This window comes from Elephantulus edwardii, unplaced genomic scaffold, assembly GCF_000299155.1.
Source record: "Elephantulus edwardii isolate Elephantulus edwardi_28Jun2011 unplaced genomic scaffold, EleEdw1.0 scaffold00398, whole genome shotgun sequence".
In the NCBI taxonomy this organism is placed as follows: domain Eukaryota; kingdom Metazoa; phylum Chordata; class Mammalia; order Macroscelidea; family Macroscelididae; genus Elephantulus; species Elephantulus edwardii.
In genome coordinates this window covers 913286-935358 of record NW_006400148.1, presented here as the reverse complement: position 1 = coordinate 935358, position 22073 = coordinate 913286, and the positions used below count along the sequence as shown (strand labels likewise).

General features: G+C 36.0%; 1 protein-coding gene across 1 annotated transcript in view; it reads right to left on the bottom strand.

Moving 5' to 3' along the window:
- LRRIQ3 (leucine-rich repeats and IQ motif containing 3) overlaps positions 1 to 22073 on the bottom strand; it is a 156120-nt gene that overhangs the window by 82915 nt on the left and 51132 nt on the right. Inside the window, 1 exon segment of the mRNA XM_006902370.1 lies at positions 4055 to 4167. Coding sequence (XP_006902432.1) covers positions 4055 to 4167 — 113 coding nt within the window.

The following is a 22073-nucleotide window of genomic DNA, read 5'->3' as shown; positions in this document are numbered from 1 at the left end:
TTATGAAAATTAATAAAATATAGAAAAAAAAAAGAAACTGTCAAAAAAAAGAATAGTCTTGAAAACTAACATTAATATTGATATGATTAGAAGAATTATTGTAAACATAGAAGAGCTTCAGAAAACTCGTTAAAATTAAAAATACCTTACCAAAAATTTCATAGAATTCAAAATACTACCAAAGTCCTAAGAATTATTAATTTATAGATATTAATAAACCTTGTAATAAAAATAAATTATCCTACTCATAAATACACACTGACAGTCCTTGTTATAGCACAGTGAACATATGTATCAGATATGTATAAATATAACTGCAAATTAAATATATGTACATTTACTTGCTGAAACTGAGGAGGGCCTGAAGTATTTGCTGCAAAGGGTCAAAGACTCTAGTGTGGAATATGGATTAAAGCTTAACATCAAGAAAATTAAGATTCTCAACACTGCACCAACTTGGCAGCACCAAGAGATTGAGATTGTTAACAATTTAAGCTTAGTTGGTTCCACAATCCACACTCTTGGAACTAGCAGTCAAGGAACCAAAAGACAAATTGCATTAGGAAAATCCGCTGTCAGGGACCTCTCCAGAGTGTTAAAGAGCAAAGATGTCGGTCTAGAGACTAAAATGTGCCTGATTCAGGCAATGATATTTGCAATTACTTGATACGGCTCAGAGAGTTGGAAAATGACCAAGAATGACAGAAAAAGAATTGATGTCTTTGAGCTGTGGTACTGGAGAAGAGTATTGAACATATGGACAGACAACAGAACTAACAAGTCTGTTCTTGAAAGAGTGAAACCAAACAGCTCCTTGGAGGCAAGGATTTTGAGACTGTCTCTCACATACATTGAGCAAGTATTCAAGAAGGACTAGTCTTTGAAGAAGTATATCATGCTTGGAAGGATAAAGAGACAGCACAGGAGAGGCAGACATGGGATGAGATGGATTAACACAATAACTGGGGCAATGATGGTAGGTGTTTCAAAGACAGTTTGATTGGCTCAAGATAGAGCAGGGTTCAGAGTTACTGTGCATAGGGTCACTGTCTGCTTGGTGGAACATAACAACAATTGTTAAATTCAAATGCAATAAATAAAATCAACTAGGTCTCTACATATACACAAATATACAAATTCAAGTACACACACATTCATACAAACTACTTATCGCTATGAGTCACAGGCAACTCAACGACATATAACAACAACAACTTTAGGTCTGTGAACACATTTTAAAAGATTTTTGGAGCTAGAAGACATTCCTGAACTATATAACACATGTTTTCATTTACATTAAAATCATATTAATGACAGTTCTTCTTCAGTCAATCTTTCTAATGACACTAATATCATGGACACATTAATAACCCAGGATGCTCTGAAACAGGGTTATTCACATAGGAGTTTTTATATGAAAGCTTCACTTAAATAAAATTATGTCATACAGTTAATTTTTGCCATTGTCTAATATGCAAATCAAAACAAAATAATAAAAATAGAAAAGCACAAATTTTGAAATAAGACGAAATGTCAAATCCTCACCCCTGGACAGATGAGTAATATTATGGTTGTTGTTATTATATGCCATTGAGTCGCTTGCGACTCATAGCGATCCTATGTACAAGAACCCTAAATGCCGTTCTATCCTGTGCCAACCTCGTCATCTCAAACACACTCATTCCCACCACTCCAATCACAGAATCGATCCATCTCATTGAGGGTCTTCCTCTCCTGTGCTGTCCCTCCAGTCTCCCAAACATGATGTCCCTCTCCAAGGACCAGTCCCTCCATGCAAAATGCCCAAGGTATGTCAGACAAAGCTTCAGAATCCTTGACTCCAAGAAGCATTCCAGCTTCACCCTCTCCAAGACAAACCTGTTTGTTCTCCTAGCAGTCCACAGTATATTCAACACTCTTCTCCAACACCACAGCTCAAAGGCATCAATTCTCTTTCTATCAACCCTATTTACTGTCCAGCTTTCTGATGCATAGCATGAAATTGTGAAAACTATATCCCATATCAGCCACACCTTAGTCTCCAGCCTGACATCATTGCTCTTCAGTACTCTTGAGAGGTCCCTTACAGCTGACTTTCCCAATGCAATTTGTTTCCTGATTTCCTGGCTGTTGTTACCAAGACTGTTGGCTGTGGAACCAAGTAAACGAAAATTGTTAACCATCTTAGTCTCTTCACCATCCATACTGATGCTGCCAATTGGCCCAGTGGTGAGAATCTTTGTCTTCTTGATGTTGAGCTTCAATCCATGCTGAAGACTACAGTCCTTGACCTTCTTCAGCAAGCGCTTCAGGTCCTCCTCAGTTTCAGCACGCAGGGTTGTGTCATCTGCATAACGCAGGTTGTTGATAATTCTTCCACCAATCCTGATGCCACATTACTCTTCGTATAGCCCAGCGTCTCAGATGATCTGTTCTGCATACAGATTGAAAAGGTATGGAGACAAAATACATCCCTGACGGACCCCATTCTTGATTTTGAACCATCCAGTGTCTCCCTGCTCTGTTCTCACAATGGCCTGTTGGTCCAAGTATAGGTTTTGCATAAGCACAATCAAATGTTCTGGGATTCCCATTCTTCTCAGAGTCAGCCATAGCTTGTTGTGATCCATACAGCCAAAAGCCTTTGCATAGTCAATGAAGCACTGATAGACATTCTTCTGGTATTCTCAGATTTCTGCCAAGATCCATCTAACAGTATTATGGTAGATGAAGAAAAGATTGAAATTACCAATGATTTCACCTTACTTGTATCCACAAGCAATATCTTTGAAACCAGCAGTCAGGATATCAAGAAACATACTGAATTGGGCAAGTGTGCTATCAGAGACCTTTCCACATTACCAAAGACCTCTGATGGCAGTTTGAACACTAAAATGTGCCCTTAGTCTTCACTCACTATGCATCTGAGAGCTGGACGATGAATAAGGATGACAGAAGAATTGGTGTCCTTGAGTTGTTATTTTGGAGAAAAGTACCAACAATCCCCGGGACAGCTAAAAGAACAGATACGTCTTGGAAAAAGTTCAGTCATAGTGTTCTTTGGAGGCAAATATGATAAAGCTTCATATCATCTCTTTTGGAAATGTTGTCAAAAGAAGCTATTCCTTGGAAAAGGACATCATGCTTGCAAGATGGATAGTCAGGGAAGGAAGGGAAGACCCTCAGTGAGATATGAACTGACATAGTGACTGCAACAATAAGCTCAAGTATGTCAGAGATTGACAATGGCGTGGACTAGGCCAGGGTTCAGATAAGGTTGCTATGATTCATTCTTGACTCAATGGTACATAACAGCAAGAGAGTCAAATTCTATCTATCTTGATTGACTATGTGACTTTAGATACTTAGTTCATTAATTGTGCCTCACTTTCCCTATTTATAAAAATAAAATTAAAATACCTATTTTACCATGTGTGAAAAGCAAATTACATGCCACATGTAATAAACATTACAGTGTAGACAGTAGGCATCCAATAAATGCAGAAAGTTTCTTTCTATCCCTTGTGTTCGCAAAGCAATAACTGATTTGAATAAAACACAAAATAAATGTTATGCTTTATGTAGAATAACGAAGCCTTAGTAAATATTTATTTTTTCACTCATAAATGTTTATATTTTGATTAATAACTATTGGCAATAAATAAACATGCACACACACATATATAATATATATATATAAACATAAATGATAACATAATTGTGGTAAATGTAAAATTAATGCATCACTAGGATTGTGTTTTTAATATATTACTATAATTTTCTATCATTAGGAAAATTAAAACCTGAATAGCAACAACATAAAGAAAGCTATTAAAAGAGAGTGAATAAATTGGTACGTTGTTATTGTGTACCTCAGAACCAGTCCATAGGTGACCCTCAGGTAGGTTTGCAGAGGCAGTTTATCTTACTGGAGGATATTACCCCTCCTTCTCCCACAAATTGGTACTAGTATTATAGAAATTATAACTACAGTATCTTAAATAAAAAAGTTGATAAGCTTGATTATACTTACATAACTTGAAAGTGTAAATACTTTCTTTATATTAGTTTCAGGTTTAAAAAAGATATCTTTAAGGAAATTATCTTCACATTTGCATATGTAAATCCATTTTGATTCAGAACTCCTAGTATGTTTTTCATGATGTGCTTTGTACATTAACAAATGTCTATAAAAAATGAAGGGAAAATACTTTCTTTAGTGTTTTTAGAGGGTGTGAGTTGAAAATGAGAAGACTACTCACAAGTGCACACATACTTTGGAAAACAAGTGTTAAATTTAATGTAATATTTGTTTATAATCTGATTATTATATAAGTTTATTAATCAACATTCATCAAGGGTTAATTGAAAACTGAGGGTCTTCAGAGTTACAAATTTCCAAACAATTCCTGTAGTTATGTCTGGCTATGAAATTTAAAATAAAATGGGCAGGAGAATACAACTGAGTTATCTATAAAGATATATATAATTCCTTGTTTCTTCTCAGTGGAAAAGTAACATTTACTTTTCAGCTAGGAAAGATACCATCAGAGCAGAACTTTCCAACAGAAATACAATGGGAGATAGCTATGTTTTAATCTTTTATACTGTTGGGTGCTGCTGAGCCTGAACCAACTTCTAGTTGACCCTCCAGCAGGTCTTCAGAGGCAGTAAATTGCACAAGAGGAAATTGCCCAGCCTTCTCCCAAGGAGCCGGTGGTAGATTTCAACTGCCTGCCTTTGGGATTGGAGTGCAGCTTCTTACCACTAGGCCACCAGAGTTCCTTCAATATAATTGTTTTAACATAGTATACTGAAAATATTAATTGGTAAATTGCATCTACAAATTTCTATCATATTTAATGGTGAAATGCTAAGTTCTACTCATTGAGATAAAGAATAAGGCAAAAATATCTTGTCTGACTACAATTACAATTATACTCGATACTCCACTTGGTCTAATGAGAAAAACCACAGACCAATATCAACTTTGAATAAAGTTTAAAATTTTAAAGATATTACTGAAGGCAATCTAGCAATGTAAACAAAGAATAGAAAATACTTTATGATCAAGTATTGTAAAATTCATTACACCAATAAATTAATGGATAAAAAGAGTATTATTCTATATACATGTAGAAAAGGCAAAATATCTTTGAAAGTTTTTAAGACACAAAGTAAAACAAATAATATAGAGATTATTTACCAAAAATCAGTAATAATACATCCTGATATTATCATTCCAATTAAACTAATAAGTGAGTCTGTACATCTATAATGGCCGTTATAGAAATAAAGAAAATTAGTTCAAGGAAAGCAATTTTCGTATTTTTCAGAGGTTTCAAGTAACTTCAGTCTATTTATCCTTTCACTCAAAATATTTATCAACAATCTAGTTTCCTTAACTGCCTTAACAAATTATTGCACAGAAAATAGCTTAGAAGAGATGCTATCATTTTGTAGTTCTAGAAATTTTAAGAAAATTCAAAATACTGGCAAGACAGACAGGTGTTTGTCCAAATCACTGTTGTTGTTGTTAAGTGCCGTCGAGTCACAGGCGACTCATAGCGGCCCTATGAAGGAGAGTCCTCTATGCTTGGATGCCTTTCATCCTCTCTCCAGGTTCATAGGGTTTCCGGAGGCAAACTATTATGGAAGTGGATGCCACTCCTCCTTCCAATTTCCAAATTATTAAGGAGTAATAATATCAGTTTGAGGACTAAGGTGTGCCTGATTCATGACCTATTATTTCCAATCACTTGTTACACATCTGAGAACTGGACAATGAATAAGGATGACAGAAGAGGGTGTCTTTGATTTGTGGTATTAGAGAAAAGTACTGAATATCCCATGGACTGCCAAAAAACACACACATGTATTTTGGAGAAAGTGCAGCCATAGTGATTGATCCTTATAGACAATCATGATAAAACTTCGTCTCGCATGTTTTGGGCATGTTGTTAGGAGAGGCTATTACTTGGAGAGGGACATCCTATTTGGAAAGGTGGTGGGATGGTGAAGGAAAGGACGACCCTCAACCAGGAGGACTGACACAGTGACTGCAACTATGGGTTTAAGTGTGTCAGAGATTGTGTGGATGACACAGAACAGAACAAGGCTCAAATATTTTGTTCATAGGGCTGCTATATGTCATACTCAATTTGATGGCACCTAATAGCAACAACTCTATTAAAATGAGAATTTTCACCTATAAATAATTTGGAAAGAAATTTGTCTATCTTTCTCCTACAGAGCAAGCCATTGAATTCGAACTGCCAGAGAGGCTTAGCCTTTCAGTTAACTATGCAATACCCTACTTTTTTTTAGTCACGAGTAGCCCAGGCATTCCTTGTTTTGACGAAAAATAACTCCAGTACCTGTTTATCTATTTTCAAATGGCTCTCTCCTATCTGTCTCTGTATCTCTTCTTTTCTTATTAAAACATGAGTCATAAAATGATTAATTTTGAGATAATACCATGAATTTAATAGTTTTATTAAAAAATTCTTTTTGGTAATTAAAGGAAAGGGGAAAAATCCAGTGTAAAAAACAATGCATACAACCTTTGCAAGTAAATCAGTATTTAAAAAAAAGCAAACAAAAAATAAATGAATAAAATAAATTTTTTATGAAATTTCAAAATAAGTTGATTTCTAAGCACTCTCCAAATCTAAGGTGATATTAATTAATAACATTTTACTGAGTCTATTTTCTAATTAGGCCGTATCATGAGGTTATGTGCCACTTACATGCTATAAAAAGTATAAATAAATAATACATAAATAAAAGTAGGTATAAAATAATCAGGCAGGTAGACATTTAGTGAATTTTTGATTCTTTCTCTCTCATTGCAGAAATGACTCATAACTGTACCTCCAATAGGTTTTCAGAGGATGTTAACTATGTGAGAGAAGATTGCCCATCTTGTTCATGGAGCAGCAAAGTGCATTCAAACTACCTACCCTTGGGTTGGCAGCACACCTCCATACCCAGTGTTGTTGTTGTTGCGTACTGAAGACTTAGAACTAACCCATATCTGACCCTCTAGTGGGTTTACGAAGGAAGTTTATCTCACTAGAGGGGATTGTCCATCCTTCTTCCATGGAGCAGCTGGTGAATTCCAACTGTGTGCCTTCAGGATTGCAGCAAAGCTTCTTGCCACTAGGCCACAAGTGCTCCCACAGCCATTAGGCAATCAATAAAAATAAATATACTATAGGCTTTAAACTTCCTGGCTAGTGGTGCCAAGAGTGTTGATTGTGGAGCCAAACTAAGGCTGTTAACCATGTCAGTCTCTTCACCATCCAACATGATACTGCTAATCTACCCAGGGATAAGAATATTTGTTTTCTTGATATTGCGCTTCAATCCATACTGATGGTTGCAGTCCTTGACCTTCTGCAGCAAGCACTTCAGGTCCCCTCAGTTTTGACAAGCAGGGTTGTGTCATCTGCATAACACAGATTGTTGATGAGTCTTTCTCCAATCCTGATGCCATATTTCTCCTCATAGAGCCCAGACTCCCAAATAATATGTTCTGAAGAGTAATGATGTCCGTCTGGAGACTAAGGTATGCCTGATACAGGCCATTGTCTCTGCAATCACTTGCTTTGCATCAGAAAGCTGGACAATGACTAGGGATAATAGGAGAATTGTTATCTTTGAGCTGTGGTGTTGGAAAAGAGTATTGAATAAATGTAACATGGACTGCTAAGAGAACAAACAGGTTTATCCTGGAGAAGTTGAGATGAGGCTGCTCCTTGGAGGCAAGGATTCTGATGTTTTGTCTGACATATTTTGGACGTGTTTCAAGGAAGTACCAGTCCTTGGAGAGGAACACCATACTTGGAAGGGTGGAGGGACAGTACAGGAGAAGAAGACCATCAATGACATGGCTTGATTCAGTGACTGGGGTAATGGGGTAGATGTTTCAGAGACAATGAGATTGGCACTGGATAGAGCTGGGTTTAGGGCTGTTGTACATAGGGTCACTATGAGTAACATTTGACTCGATAGCACATAATAAAAGCAAAAACAACCATAGGCTAATCCTTCTTAGTTTGGTCACATGTTGTCTCTTGTGTTCCTTATTGTTTTCAGCCTCATCCTTATGTCTCTGATCACTATAAGTTGATTTTTCTGTGGATACTGTTTCACCTTTCTGCAAATAGAAGTACAGTTTTGCCAGTCTTATTTGTTGAAGATGTTGTCATCTTCCCACTTGATAGGTTTTTTTTCTTTGTAGGATAACAGTTCATGTAGACGAATAAGTTAATTTCTGTGTCCTCAGTTCTATTTCATTGGTCTACATGTCTGTCATTCTACCAATCAGAAATGCACACCAAGGAGAGGATAACTTCAATGAATGGGATCATCTAAAGATTATGTATGCATAACAAAATTTTTACAATATGGTGAAAAGAAAACTTACTAGCTGGGCAAAAAACATTCACCAATGACATCTCAGACAAGGGATTCATAACTAATGTTCACAGAATACCACAAGAAGAAGACCGATAACACAACTGAAATATTGGCCAAAGATATACAGAGATTTTTCACGAAAGAAGACATTCAGATGTTCAGCAGACATATTGAAAAATTCCCTAAATCACTGAAAATAAGGGAGATGGAAATCAAAACCACAAGATGCCATCTCATGCCTGTAGTAGCAGGAGAGTTGAATAGGATGGTAAGTAATAAATGTTGGAGAGGATGTGAAGAGATTAGAGCTCTCATACACTATGGTGGGTTTGTGAACTGGTATGACCACTCTAGAAGTCAGTTTGGCATTTCCTTAAAAAGCTGAACATAGAAGTTCCATATAACCCAACTATTCCACTGCCAGGAATATACTGCAAGGATTATAGAATTGACAAACAAATGGAGATTTGGGTACTGATGTTCATAGCATCACGATTAACAATAGCAAGAACATGGAATCAACCCAAATATCCATCTAAAAACAAATAGATAGAGAAATAGTGGTACATTCACACAACAAAATACTACGCATTACTCAGGAACATGGGTGAGGATAGAGAGAATTATGCTGATTTAACTAGCTCAGTGTCATAAGGACAAACACTGCATAAGACCATTATTGTAAAAATAGGATAACTAGCAAGATGTGGTTAAAAGTTCAAAGGGGACTAAGAAGGGGGGGAAAGGGATAAGAGTAGAAAGAAGGGAAAATCGTGGGGCTGCAGAGTTTGGTGAGCAGAGAGAAGAATGAAGGAATTGAGATGGATCTAGTGGAAACCTGAAAAAATGAGGGGATAGCAGACATAAAACCATGGTGACTAATTTTACAAAACACAGTGCATAGGAATAATCATATGGAACAAATGTGAATGAAGGAACATGTGCAACACAACATACATGATTGTAACATAAAAGGAATAATATAAATTAGGAGGGGAAAGTAAACTTTTTTTATATAGGATGGTATGAGATAGGATTTCTGAGAAGTGTCAAGAGATAGTGGACATCTCAGGGAATTATACCAAAGCAAATAGCACGTATAAAAAGGCCAGGCAAAAGAATACTTAATGAGGTAGAAACACATTTGACTGGTTGGAGGAATACAAAGGTTAGTGAGATGTAAAGTTATTTTTTAGTTTTGAGCACAAGAGTGGTTTTTTAAAAAAAAGATTACACCAAGGGGAAAATTTCTGCACTGGAAAAGCAAGGAACTGCAAAGAGCTTGTTCCTAAGTGAAGCAATAACTGGCGAAAACTATATATTTTTTTTAATTCTCATACCAAATAAAGAAATATTTAAAAACACTGACTAAATCTCAGTAAAGAACAACAAAGCTTTAAGACATTCACTTCCTCCAGTTTGTGTGTGTGTGTGTGTGTGTGTGTGTACATTGTAAATTGTTGGTAGGTATCATGGAATAGTAAATGACTCATAAAGACCCTCTGAACAATAAATATGAAACTTGTCCTATTTTATGCCATCTTTATCGTCCTCTACACACTTGAAGCCATAACCATTGTCACCATATCAATCCATCTTGCTGAGGGCCTTCCTCTCCATTGCTTACCCTCCACCTTATCAAGCATGATGTTGTCTTCAAGAACAGACTCTCCTAACAGCATGTCAATATGAGATGGATCTTAGTAGGAAGCAAAGTACCAGAGGAATATCTATCTGTGTTTCATGGAATATGCAAAGGCATTTATTTGACCATGTTGATCACAACAAATTGTGACTAGCCTTGAGGAAAATGGGAATCTCAGAACACTTGATTGTGAAAACTATGCTCGGATTAGGAAGCAGTCCTCAGAACAGAGCAGGGATACACTGCATGGTTCAAAATTAGGAAAGGAGTGTGTCAGGGATGTATCATTTCTCCATACCTTTTCAATCTATATTAAGAAGAGATCATTAGGGTGGTAGGGCTTTATGAGGTGGAATGTGCCATCAGGAATGGGAAGTACATAGATTCATCAACAGCGTACATTATGCAGATGACACAACCTTGCTTGCTGACACCGAAGAAGACCTGAAACACTTGCTGCAGAAGGTTAAGGGTCAAGGACTGTAGCCTTCAATACAGATTGAAGCTTAACATAAAAATGACAAAGAATCTAACCACTGGTTCAGTTGGCAGTACTGTAATACATGGAGAAGAGATGGAGGTTCTTAATAATTATAGCTTGCTTAGTCCCACAATCAACACTCTTAACCCCAGCAGTCAGGAAGTCAAAAGATGAACTGCATTGGGAAAATCGGCTACCATGCACCTCTCCAGAGTGCTGAAGAGCAAGGATGTCAGTCTAGAGAATAAGGTGTGCCTAATCGAGGCCATAATCTTTGCAGTTACTTGTTATGATTCAAAGAGTAGGATAATGACTAAGGATGGCAGAAGGAGAATAGATACCTTTGAGTTATGGTGCCCAAGAAGAGCCTAAAACATACATATTATGGACTGCCAACAAAACAAGTAGGTCTACCTTGGAGAGTGTGAAACCAAGTTTCTCCTTAGAGGCTAGGATTTTAAAGCTCCATCTCACAAATTTTGGGCACATGGCCAGGAGAGACAGGTCCTTGGATAAGGACATCATTCTCGGAAGGGTGGAGGGACAGCATGAGAGAGGAAGACCCCAGATGAGATGGATTGATACAGTAACTGGGACAAAGGGGTTTGGTGTGTAAGTACTGGTAAGACTGGCTATGGGTCGCTATGGATAGCAGGCAACTCAACAACACATAACAACAACCACCACCACCATAGGAACAGAAGCCAATGGTAACAAAGAAAGAAGTGAAAGCTGCATTGAAGGCATTGCAAAAAATGAAGCCCTAGGAATTGTTAGGATGCCAATTTACTTGTTTCAATTAACAGATACACACACCAGCCAGGAAATATGGAGGACAGCTGCCTGGCCAACAGATTGGAAGAGGTACATATTTGTTCCCATTCCCAAAAAAGGTGATCCAACTGAATTGATCATTAATATAACATTCAAGTAAAATATTGCTGAAAATCATTAAAAACAACTCAAATAGTACATAGAGAACTTTCAGAAATTCAAGCAGAATTTAGAAGAGGCCATGGCACCAGGCTAATGTCAAATGAATCCTGGCTAAAAGTAAAAAATGCTAGAAGAATATCTATTTGTGTTTTACTGACTCTGTGGATCATAACAAGTTGTGGCTGCTACATTAAGAAGAACAGGAGTCCCAGAACATTTAATTGTTCTCATGTAAAACATATACCTGGACAAGGAGGCTATTGTGCGTATGGGGCAGGGGAACACTGCGTGATTTAAAAGTAAGGGAGTGTCAGGGTTGTATTCTCTCTCCATACCTATTTAATCTGTATGCTAAGCAAATTATTTGAGAAGCTGTTCTCTTATGAAAAGGAGTGTGGCATCAGGATTGGAGAATCATCAATAACCTGGGTTATGCAGATGATGCAACCCTGCTTACTGAAAGTGAGGAGGACTTGAATCACTTGTTGCAGAAGATTAAGGAATGCAGCTTTCAGTACAGATTGCATCTCAATGTCAAGAAAATGATGATTTTTAGCACTGGACTTATAGGCAAGTTAATAGACAGTGAAGAAGAATGACAGAAGAAGAAATGATGCCTTTGAGTTGTGGTATTGGAGAATAGTACTGAACATCCCACAGACGGCCAAAAGAACAAACAAGTATGTGTTGGAGATGGTGAAAATGGTATGTTCTTTGGAGGCAAGAACACTCACTTACTTTGGAGGCTTCACCTCACATCCTTTCAGCATATTGCTATGAGGGGCTATTCCTTGGAGAAGGACATGATGCTAGGAAGGGTGGAGGGTCAGTGAAGGAGAGGAAGACCCTTGACCAGGTGGAGTGATGTGATGACTATCAAAATGGGCTCTTGTTTGTATGGAAGTGTAAAGATGACACAGGATTGAACAGGGTTCAGATCTTTTGTTAATAGGGTCATAGTCACAGTTAGAAACTGACTAGATTAAAAACAAACACACCCAACAAACCAAAACAACAAAATCCATCAATGTGCTACTTACAAGAGACACATTTAAGTGAAGTGAAGGTAAGGATAAACTAATAATTGATGGGTGGAAAATGTATACCAAGCACATGGTGGGGGGGGGGGGGAAATTCCCATACAAACCAACAGAAAAATTCCACAAAACTCAAAACCCAATTAAACATAAACCAAACCAGAGCTGTCAATATTAATCTCAGATAAAATAGATTTCAGAGCAAAAATCAGCATAAGAGACAAAGGGGACACTATTTAATGCTTAAAGGGTCAATAGAGTAAGAGGTGGTGGTGGCGGTTGTTGTTAGGTGCCATCTGTTCATAGGGTCACTATGATTCATACTTGATTCTGCACGACTTGACAAAAAAAAAACAATAAGATTGCATTGAACATGTAGATTGATTTTGGTGGCATTGTCATTTTCATTATATTGAGTCTTCCTATTCATGAAGAGGGAGCATTTTTCCATTTATATAGGTCTTTTATTGTTTCTTGCAGAACTGTTTTGTAGTTTTCTTTGTACAGGTCTCTTGTGTCTTTAATTAGGTTTATTCCCAAGTATCTTAATTTGTGGTTGGCTAATGTAAATCTTATTGCTTTCTTGGTTTCCTTCTCTAAGATTTCTTTTTAATTGTAGAGGAATCTCAGTGACCTTTTCATATTGATCTTGTATCTTGCCATTCCACTAAATTGAGCCACTAGATCTTATAGCTGTTTTGTTAAGCCCTTGTGATTTCCTGTGTACATTATCATATCATCTGCATACTCCCAACTTTGCCAAAATTGATGTCTTTTATTGCTTTCTCATGTTTATTGCTCTTGCAAATATTTCTAATACAACAGTTAATAAGAGTGGTGAGGGTGGGCATCCTTGTCTGGTGACTGTTCACCAGGGGAATGTTTTAGTCTTTGTCTTTTAAGAATGATATTGGCTCTTGGTTTTATATATATATATATATACTTTTCACTATATTGAAGAAATTCCCTTCTATTCATATTTTTCTAAATGTCTCAATCAGAAAGAGGTGTTGAATTTAGTCAAATGCTTTTTTCTGAATCAATTGCTAGGATCATATGGTTCTTGTTATTTGCTTTGTTAATGTGGTGAATTATGTTGTTTTTTTATGTTGAATCATCTTTTCATAACTATTATGAATACCAACTGGTCATGACAAATTATTATTTTCATATACTAGGATTTTCATATACATAGGATTTTGTTAATTATTTTTGCGTCTATGTTCATGAGGACAGAAGGCGATGCTTCCAAGCCGAAGGTGGGTGACATTTAATCTGTGGCCCTCATGCCTGTCTTTCGTTGTTTTTTTTCAGACATTCCTTTAGGTCATATAGCCCTCGTGTATAAGTTGCCGTACAGCAGTAACTTGTGGTTGCTGTGAGGCTGAACACTGTGACACTGATGTGTCAAATGCGTTAATGGCTGGTTACCCAATGAGGACAGAGAGTGGGGTGGAGCTCCCTGATAAAAACAAGCTTGGAAGGAGGAGTAGCATCCACTTCCATAACAGCTTGCCTCCGGAAACCTTATGTACCTGGAGAGAGGATGAGAGACGCCCAGCATTGAGGACTCTCCTTCATAGGGTCGCTATGAGTCGCCTGCAACTCAACGGCACTTAACAACAACAACAACATGTTCATGAGAGATATTTGCTTGGCCTTGGTATTAGTGTTATGCTTGCTTTGCAGAATGTCTCTGGGACTGTTTCTTCATTGTTTATATTTTTTAAATAATTTAATTAGAATTGGTAATAGATCTCTGAAAATTTGGTAGAATTCAGCCATGAAGCCATCTGGCCCCAGACTTTTGTGTGTGTGTGTGTGTGTGTGTGTGTGTGTGTGTGTGTGTGTGAGAGAGAGAGAGAGAGAGAGAGAGAGAGAGAGTGAGTCTTTTTAGGACCTGCTCAATTTCTCCTTTTGTGATGGTTTTGTTCAAGTGTTCTACATAATTCCATGCCAATCTGGTTAGGGCATGAGTTTCAAGGAATTTGTCTTTTCCTTTAGGTTTTAAAATTTTTCAGAGTAATGGTTTCATAATATTCTATTATTATAGATTTAGTTTCTTCTGGTTCTGTTGTAATGTCACCTTTATCATTACTTAACCAAATTGTTTTCTTTTGTTATGTTTGCCAATAGTTTGTCAATTTTATTGACTCTTTAACAGTTTTTCTGTTTTCTATTTCACTGATTTTGACTCTTGTTCTTATAATTTCCTTCCTTTTAAAGGCTGTAGGGTTAGATTGTTGTTCTTTTTCTATTTGACAGAGGTGTTGTGTTAGGTCATTAATTTGCTTCTTTCTTCTCATTTTATGTGTTTGCCTATTGCTATGAACTCCCCTCTGATGAATGCCTTAGCTACACCCCAGAGGTTTTGCTATGATGCATTTTCATTATAATTTGTTTGGAGAAACTTTTAAAATTTCATTATGTATTTATTCCATAACCCAATTGTGTTCTGTTGTTGTTATTAGGTGACAAAGTTGAGTGTAACCCTATAAACAACAGATCTGAAATCTGTCCTATTCTGTGCCATTCTCACACTTCCTGACATTAGAGCCCACTGCAGTAGTCACCATGTCAATCTACCTGGTCACAGCCTTTCTTCTGTTTTGCCAACCTTCTACCCTTTCTGAGCATCTTACTATTCTCCAAGGAATAGCCCCATCTAGCAACATGCTTGAAGAATATGAGACAAATACTTATCATCCTTGCCTCCAGAGATCACTCTGACTGCACAATTTTCAAAATGTATTTGTTCTTTAGGCAGTCCATAGGATGTTTAGAAATCTCCTCTAACACCACAGTTCAAAGGCATTAATGCTTCTTATGTCATTATTATTCACTGTCCAGCTCTCAGATTCATACCAAGTGATCAGAAAAACCATGGCCTGAATCATATCTAAATTAACTGACATCATTATTCCTAACTGCAGACTTTTCCCATGCTATACATTTCCTGATTTTCTGACCAAGGGTGTCAATTGTGGATTCAAGTAAGATTAAGTTGTTGACAGTTTCAATCTCTCCTCCATCCATCATGATATTGCCTGTCGGCCCAGTAGTAAGAATCTTTGTTTTCTTGGTATTGAGATGCAATCCATACTAAAGGATGTATTCTTTAAAATTCTACAACAAGTGCAACAACAAACAAACAACAAGTGCACCAAATCTTCCTCACTTTTATGAGCAAAGTTATGTCATCTGCATAATTCAAGTTATTGACTAATCTTCCTCTGATCCTGTTGCAACATTCCTCTACATAGAGTCCAGCTTCTCAAATAATTTGCTCAGTACACAGATTGAATAGATATGATGAGAGAATTTAACCCTGCCACTCTTGTTCTTAATTTTAAAATCACGTTCTCACAACAGTCCCCTGGTCTAGGTATAGGTTTCACATATACAAATTAAGTGCTCTGATATTGCCATTCTTCTTAATTTTAGCCATAACTTGTTATGATACATAGTCAGATGTCCTTGCATAGTCAATAAAGCACAAATAGACCTCCTTCTGATAATCGTTACTTTCAGCCAGGATCCTTTTGACTTCAACAATGATATCGCTAGTGGCACAGCCTCCTGTAAATTTTGCTAGAACTTCTGGAATTTCCTTTATCTATATACTGTGCTAGTAGTTTTTGAATGATCTTCAGCAGGATTTTGCTTGCATGTTATATTAATAATATTGTTTGATAGTATCCGGATTCCTTTGAAGCAGGACTGACTATCCACTTCTTAAACTGCAGGCCTCTAAAAACCATAAAAATGTTGATGAATGCAGATAGTTATAGTAGTTTGTGGAAGTGCTCAGATTGGAAATAAGTGAAAATGAGGAAAAATAATTACAAATATCACTTAATAATTAAAAAGTGGAATATATTTTGCTTTAGTGTTGGAAAACTAGATGTTGTATCATGTTCTAGCAGGGTATTATTTAGATTTCACATCTTTAATTTTATAAAATTGATCTTCTTGTTAATTTCTAGTTTTATGGCTGGTCTGAGAAGAAACTGCATATTACTTCAATATATTTTAACTTGTTGAGGCTTGATTTGTGCCCTAAAATGTTACTAATTCTGGAGAATATACTGTGTGCATTTTAAAAAAAGTGAATTGAGTTTTAGTTTGGTGCAGTACTTGGAACACATTCACAAGGTCTAGTTGACTGATTGCATAGTTCAAATCTTCTCCATCTTTGTTAAGTTTCCTTTGCGTTGACCTATCCTTTGGTGAGAGTGATGTGTTAAAGTTTCCTATCACTACTTTCTTCAATCCTGTTAACCATTATTTTATGTATTTTGAAAGTGTAAAATTTGGTGCATATATGTCAACCAAGTTTATATCTTTTTGATCTACCATGCCTTTGATCAAGATATAATACAGTTCCTTATCTTTTATGGTTATTTTCATCCTGAAATCTATTTTATCAGATTAGTCTTGTCACTCCTTTTGCGTGTGTGTATGTGCATGCCATTTGCTTGGTATACTATTTTCCAGCCTTTGCTTTTAAGTCTATTTTCCTCTTCATTCCTTAGATTTGTCTCTTATGAATATCATAAGATATTCATATATCATAAGATATATGGGCTTTGATTTTTTTTCTTATGTATTCTGCACTCTTTTTTTCTCTTGATTGGTGTATTTAGTCCACTTACATTAAGTGATTATTGACAGTTCAGGTTTTGTCATTGCCATAGTGTTGTCTTACTTTTTCTATTATCTCTGATTACTATGGTCCATCTACCATCTTTTAGTGTCTCTGTGTAAAGGACTTCCCTTAAAAGTTCTTGTAGATTTTGTCTATTTTGGGGTTTTTCCCCACAAATTCCTTAAGTTCCTTCTTTTCTGCAAAGAATTTCATTTCCCCTTCAAATTTAATGGACAGCTTTACTGGGTATAGGATACTTGGTTGGCAACTATTTTCTTTCTACTTTCTATGTATGCCATCCCATTGTCTTCTTGTTCACCTAGTTTCTGTTGAGAAAACAGAACTTAATCTAATTGTTTTCTCTTTGTAGGTGACTCTGTTTTTCTAGTGCTACTTTTAGTATTCTATCCTTATCTTGTATTTTTTAGAATTTAATATGATATGTCTTGATGTTTTAGTTTTTGGGTCTAGTCTATTTGGTGTTCATTGAGTTTCTTGAATATGGATTTCCTTATTCTTCCTATTACCTGGGAACGTTTTTTTTCCTCGTATCTATTCCACAATTTTCTCAATGATTCCCATGTCCCTCTTGTATTCTGGAATTTCAATCATTTGTATGTTCTGCTTTTAGATGTCATCCCACATGATTCAAATATTTTCTTCATATTCTTTATTCTCACATATTTTATGCATGATATCAGGAGTTACCAATCCTTGGGAAAAGACATTACCTTGTGAAAGTGGAGAGTCAGATAAAGAAAAAAGACTAAAAATTATTAACACAATGACTATAACAAATGACTTGAGCATATAAAAAGTTCATGAGGACACAAGATAGGGCAAAGTTCAGACACTGTTGTTCACAGGACTGTAATAAGTTGAATTTGTTTTTAAAGTGCATTGTACTTCCCCCCCAAAAGTGGGTGTCAGTTGAACTTTTTTTGGTCTGCCGAAGTGTGTGTCTTTAAAATCTCGTAGTGAGAGACTGGGTCTGAGGGCCAGCCTGGAGCCTCCACTCTAAGAGTTGACCTCTAGCATCTTGATGCCAGTCAATTTAAGAAAGAACATTCTTTAAGTGATATAGCAATTGTTTGTCTATTTGCTGTATTGAATAACTTGGAGTTGCTGTGATGCTGAAAACTGTAGTATAGTCATGTCAAAAAACATAATGGTTACCAATCATATACAATGTTTGGAGGAGCTTTCAGGTTGATTCAGGTTGGGAAGCAGAAGTGGCATCCACTTCCTAAATTAGATCCCTCTGTAAATTCTATAAACTCTATAAATGTACAGAAATTATGTTAATTATAGAATAGAGATCAAGTCTTTTGTGCAAGGGTCACTATGTGTCATATTTGATTTGACAACACTTAACCACTGCTAAGTGATATCACTGTTGTTATATTTGGAGGAAAATTTTTCAACTTTGTACATCACTGTTTATCAGTATGTTGTATCAAGTAATCTGGGATTGCCGTGATGTTGAAACTTGTGCCATTGGGGTATCAAATACCATAATTCCCAATACGGACAGTGTTTGGTGGAGCTCCGGGTTGTAAAAAAGGTTTGGAAACAGCAGTAGCATTCACTTCCTGAACTACATGCCTCTGGAAACTCTATGAACTTGGAGAAATTATGATCATTATGGAAAGGCATTAGGTCTTTTGTTCATAGTAGACAAATTATGCTCAACTTGATGGCAATCAATAACAACAATAACATATTAAAATAGATTTATCCACTCTCTGCTACTCATTTAAAAAATTTTATGTCTTTTTAAAATGTTCAATTATTTGTCTTTTTACTGCATTTATAATTTCTTTTGCTTCAAACTTATAGCTCCTACAGGGCAAGATATGGGGTTTTACTTAATAAAATTACTATAAATTTAGTATATTATATATGTAGCACTATTATGGGGGATTACCACATTTTCAAAACAATTATCTAACTGAAAATAGATATTCATTTCTATTGCATCTGGTATTGTTGATTATTTAACTAAAGGAAAGGGTCATTATTATGTAACATCAAGTCTGAATCAAACAACAGCTGGCCCTACACTGGGTTTTTAGAAGCAGTAAGTCACATGGAAAGAGACTGCACATCTTTCTCTACCAGCTGCTCCACTGGTGAAGGATGGGCAATGTCCTCCCATGTAACTTCCTGACTCTGAAAACATGCTGAGGGTCAGATATGGGTAAGTTTTGACTATCCAAGAAGAGAACAGAAGAAAAGATTGACGGGGAGAATGATGAGAACAAAGAAAAGGAATAATTGCAGGTGCATTAATATATTCTCTTAAAATAAAATCCTTAGTGATAGTCCTTTTTCCTACAATTATCCTTGTTGACCAATTGCTGACAAGCCTCTCAATGGCACATTATATTATTTTTTCAATTTCAACTTATGCATTCTAATCCATGCCCTCATAAATTGTCTGAAATATTTCTGCAAATCACCAATTAAATTCCCTGATTTCAGTCTTTCTCAAGTGCAATCTGTGTTAAATACATAATTTGTAGAGTAAACTCTTACATTTGTCTGTGTTTAGATAGTTGTGAGTAATATTTTCTGAATCGGGATGGGTGTGTCAGAGGCAGTGCGATTGGCACAGGATAGAGCAGGGTTTAGGGCTGTTGTACAAAGGGTCGCTATGAGTCGCAAACGACTCGATGGCACATAATAACAACAACAACAAATATTCTGTTGTAGGGTTCAAGAGATAAAATATGTATCAACAGTAACATAAAATTTAGGAAACAGTGTGAAAGGAGTAATAGTATTCTAATGCCTTTATGTGCTACAGGAGAATGGTTAAGGTATTGCTAAAATTCCTGACCAACTAATAAATAAGTACATTTTGCCGAGGTAACCACTTTAAAAATAAAAATACGTGGTGATTAGTCTGTAAAGTTATAGTTGTTGTTATTATATACTATCAAGTTGAAAATGGCTCATCATTAACAATACAGCAGGTTTTCAAGGGTAAGTAAATAGCAGGGGAAGAGACTACATGTCTTTCACCTGTAGAATGGCTAGAGGATTCAAACTGCACATCTTTCAGTTGGTAGCACAACTCCTTTCCACTAAAGCTACCAGTGCTCCCTGTTCTATCTAGTAAAGGGGGGAAATAGGTGATAAAATAAATAGAAAGAAAAAAACAAAAAGTAACCAAAACCTCAAAGAAGCAAAATAACCATCTTGCATGTAACCAAAGAATCAGTAATAACAATTAAATGTAAATAGTCCAACAAGTGATTGATAGGAAGAATATCTGAATGGGTTAATAAAATTAAAATGTCATGTTATTTTTAAAAATATAGATGACAAGTATATGGACAATGTGTAACTAAAGTAATGAAGATAATTACCAAGCAAATACCAAGATAAGTAAAGTTAATGGTCAAAAACTCAGTAAATAATAGAGAGATTGTATGATTACCTTATCCAATGACTTTATACTTCAAATCCACAAGTTATTCTGTCGACAAAAAATGGGCAATCTCTTCCTGAACAATTACAGTCTCTGAAAACTTGCTGGAGGGTCAGCTATGGGTCAGTTCCAACTCAGTGGAACATAGCAACAAACACCATAAAAATCATGATAACTAACTGTAAAAAAAACAAGGGCCACACTCGGACAGCCATATCTGAACTTTATCAACTACTCCACAAAGGGGGACTGTCTCCATCAACAACACATAACCAGTTCCTGCAATGTCAAACATGTCCCCCACATTCCCATACCTCTTTCTACTCATCTCAACCACTGACAGCTTCAATCCTTTTTCTATCTATCAAAATGTTGACTCTTAGTTCTATGGTAAGGACTTTTGTTTTCTTGATGTTTGGATGGAAACCATATGGAAGGCTACAGTTTTTTATTTTCTACAACAAGAATTTCATATCTTCCTTACTTTCAGCAACCAAAGTTGTGTCATCTGCACAACACAGGTTGTTGATGAGTATTCCTCCAATACCAATGCCACTTTCTTCATAGAGTCTAGCTTTGTGAATTATTTGCTCAGTATAAAGACTGAATTAGAGAAAGGATTCAACCACATATACTTCCTGATTTTAAACCATGCAATGTTTCCTTGCTTTGTCATAACAACACCTTCTTGATGTAGGTATAGATTTTGTATTAGCACAATTAAGTGTTCTGGGATTACCATTTTCCTCAATGTTAGCCATAATATAAATGAGATATAGTCTCTTTACTTCACAGAGTATGTAAGTACTTGCCATAAGAAAACTGTGCAATGTACATTTTTAGGGAAAACAACCCAAATTTTTCTCTCAGAAAACTGGAGACCAGTAGGGAATTTTATGTTGGTGAATAAAATAACTCTATTTGCTTTTGAAAGACTGCTCTGTACATGTAAAGGAGTAAGAAATGTACCAAGAAATGTTTCTCAGGTAGTCAAATAACTCAGAGAGAACAAGATAACCACAATTATCATATTTGTAATAGTTAACAAAATCTTTCTCTAAGTTTCCCGCCTGCAATGTATTTGAAATTTGTGATCTCATTTAATTATTATAAACCATAAAAAATAAGTACTCTTATTAGCCATAATTAATTCAGTGACAGCAGGTCTATCAGTCTCTCCTCTCATTCATTTTTAAGATAGAGAAATTTGTGCTCTGGAAATCAATATTTCTAATAGAAGAGCAATCTTTAAAAAGAATGCAAAAGAAGGAGAAGACACAAATAATCCGAATAAGAGATGAATCAGGCAACATCACAACAGACTCAACTAAAATTAAAAAGTTAGCATTAGAATATTATGAAAAACTATACTCAAAAAAATATGAAAACCTTGAGGAAATGGACAAATATCTAGAAACACACAATCTACCTAAACTGACACAAACCAAAATTGAACATCTCAACAG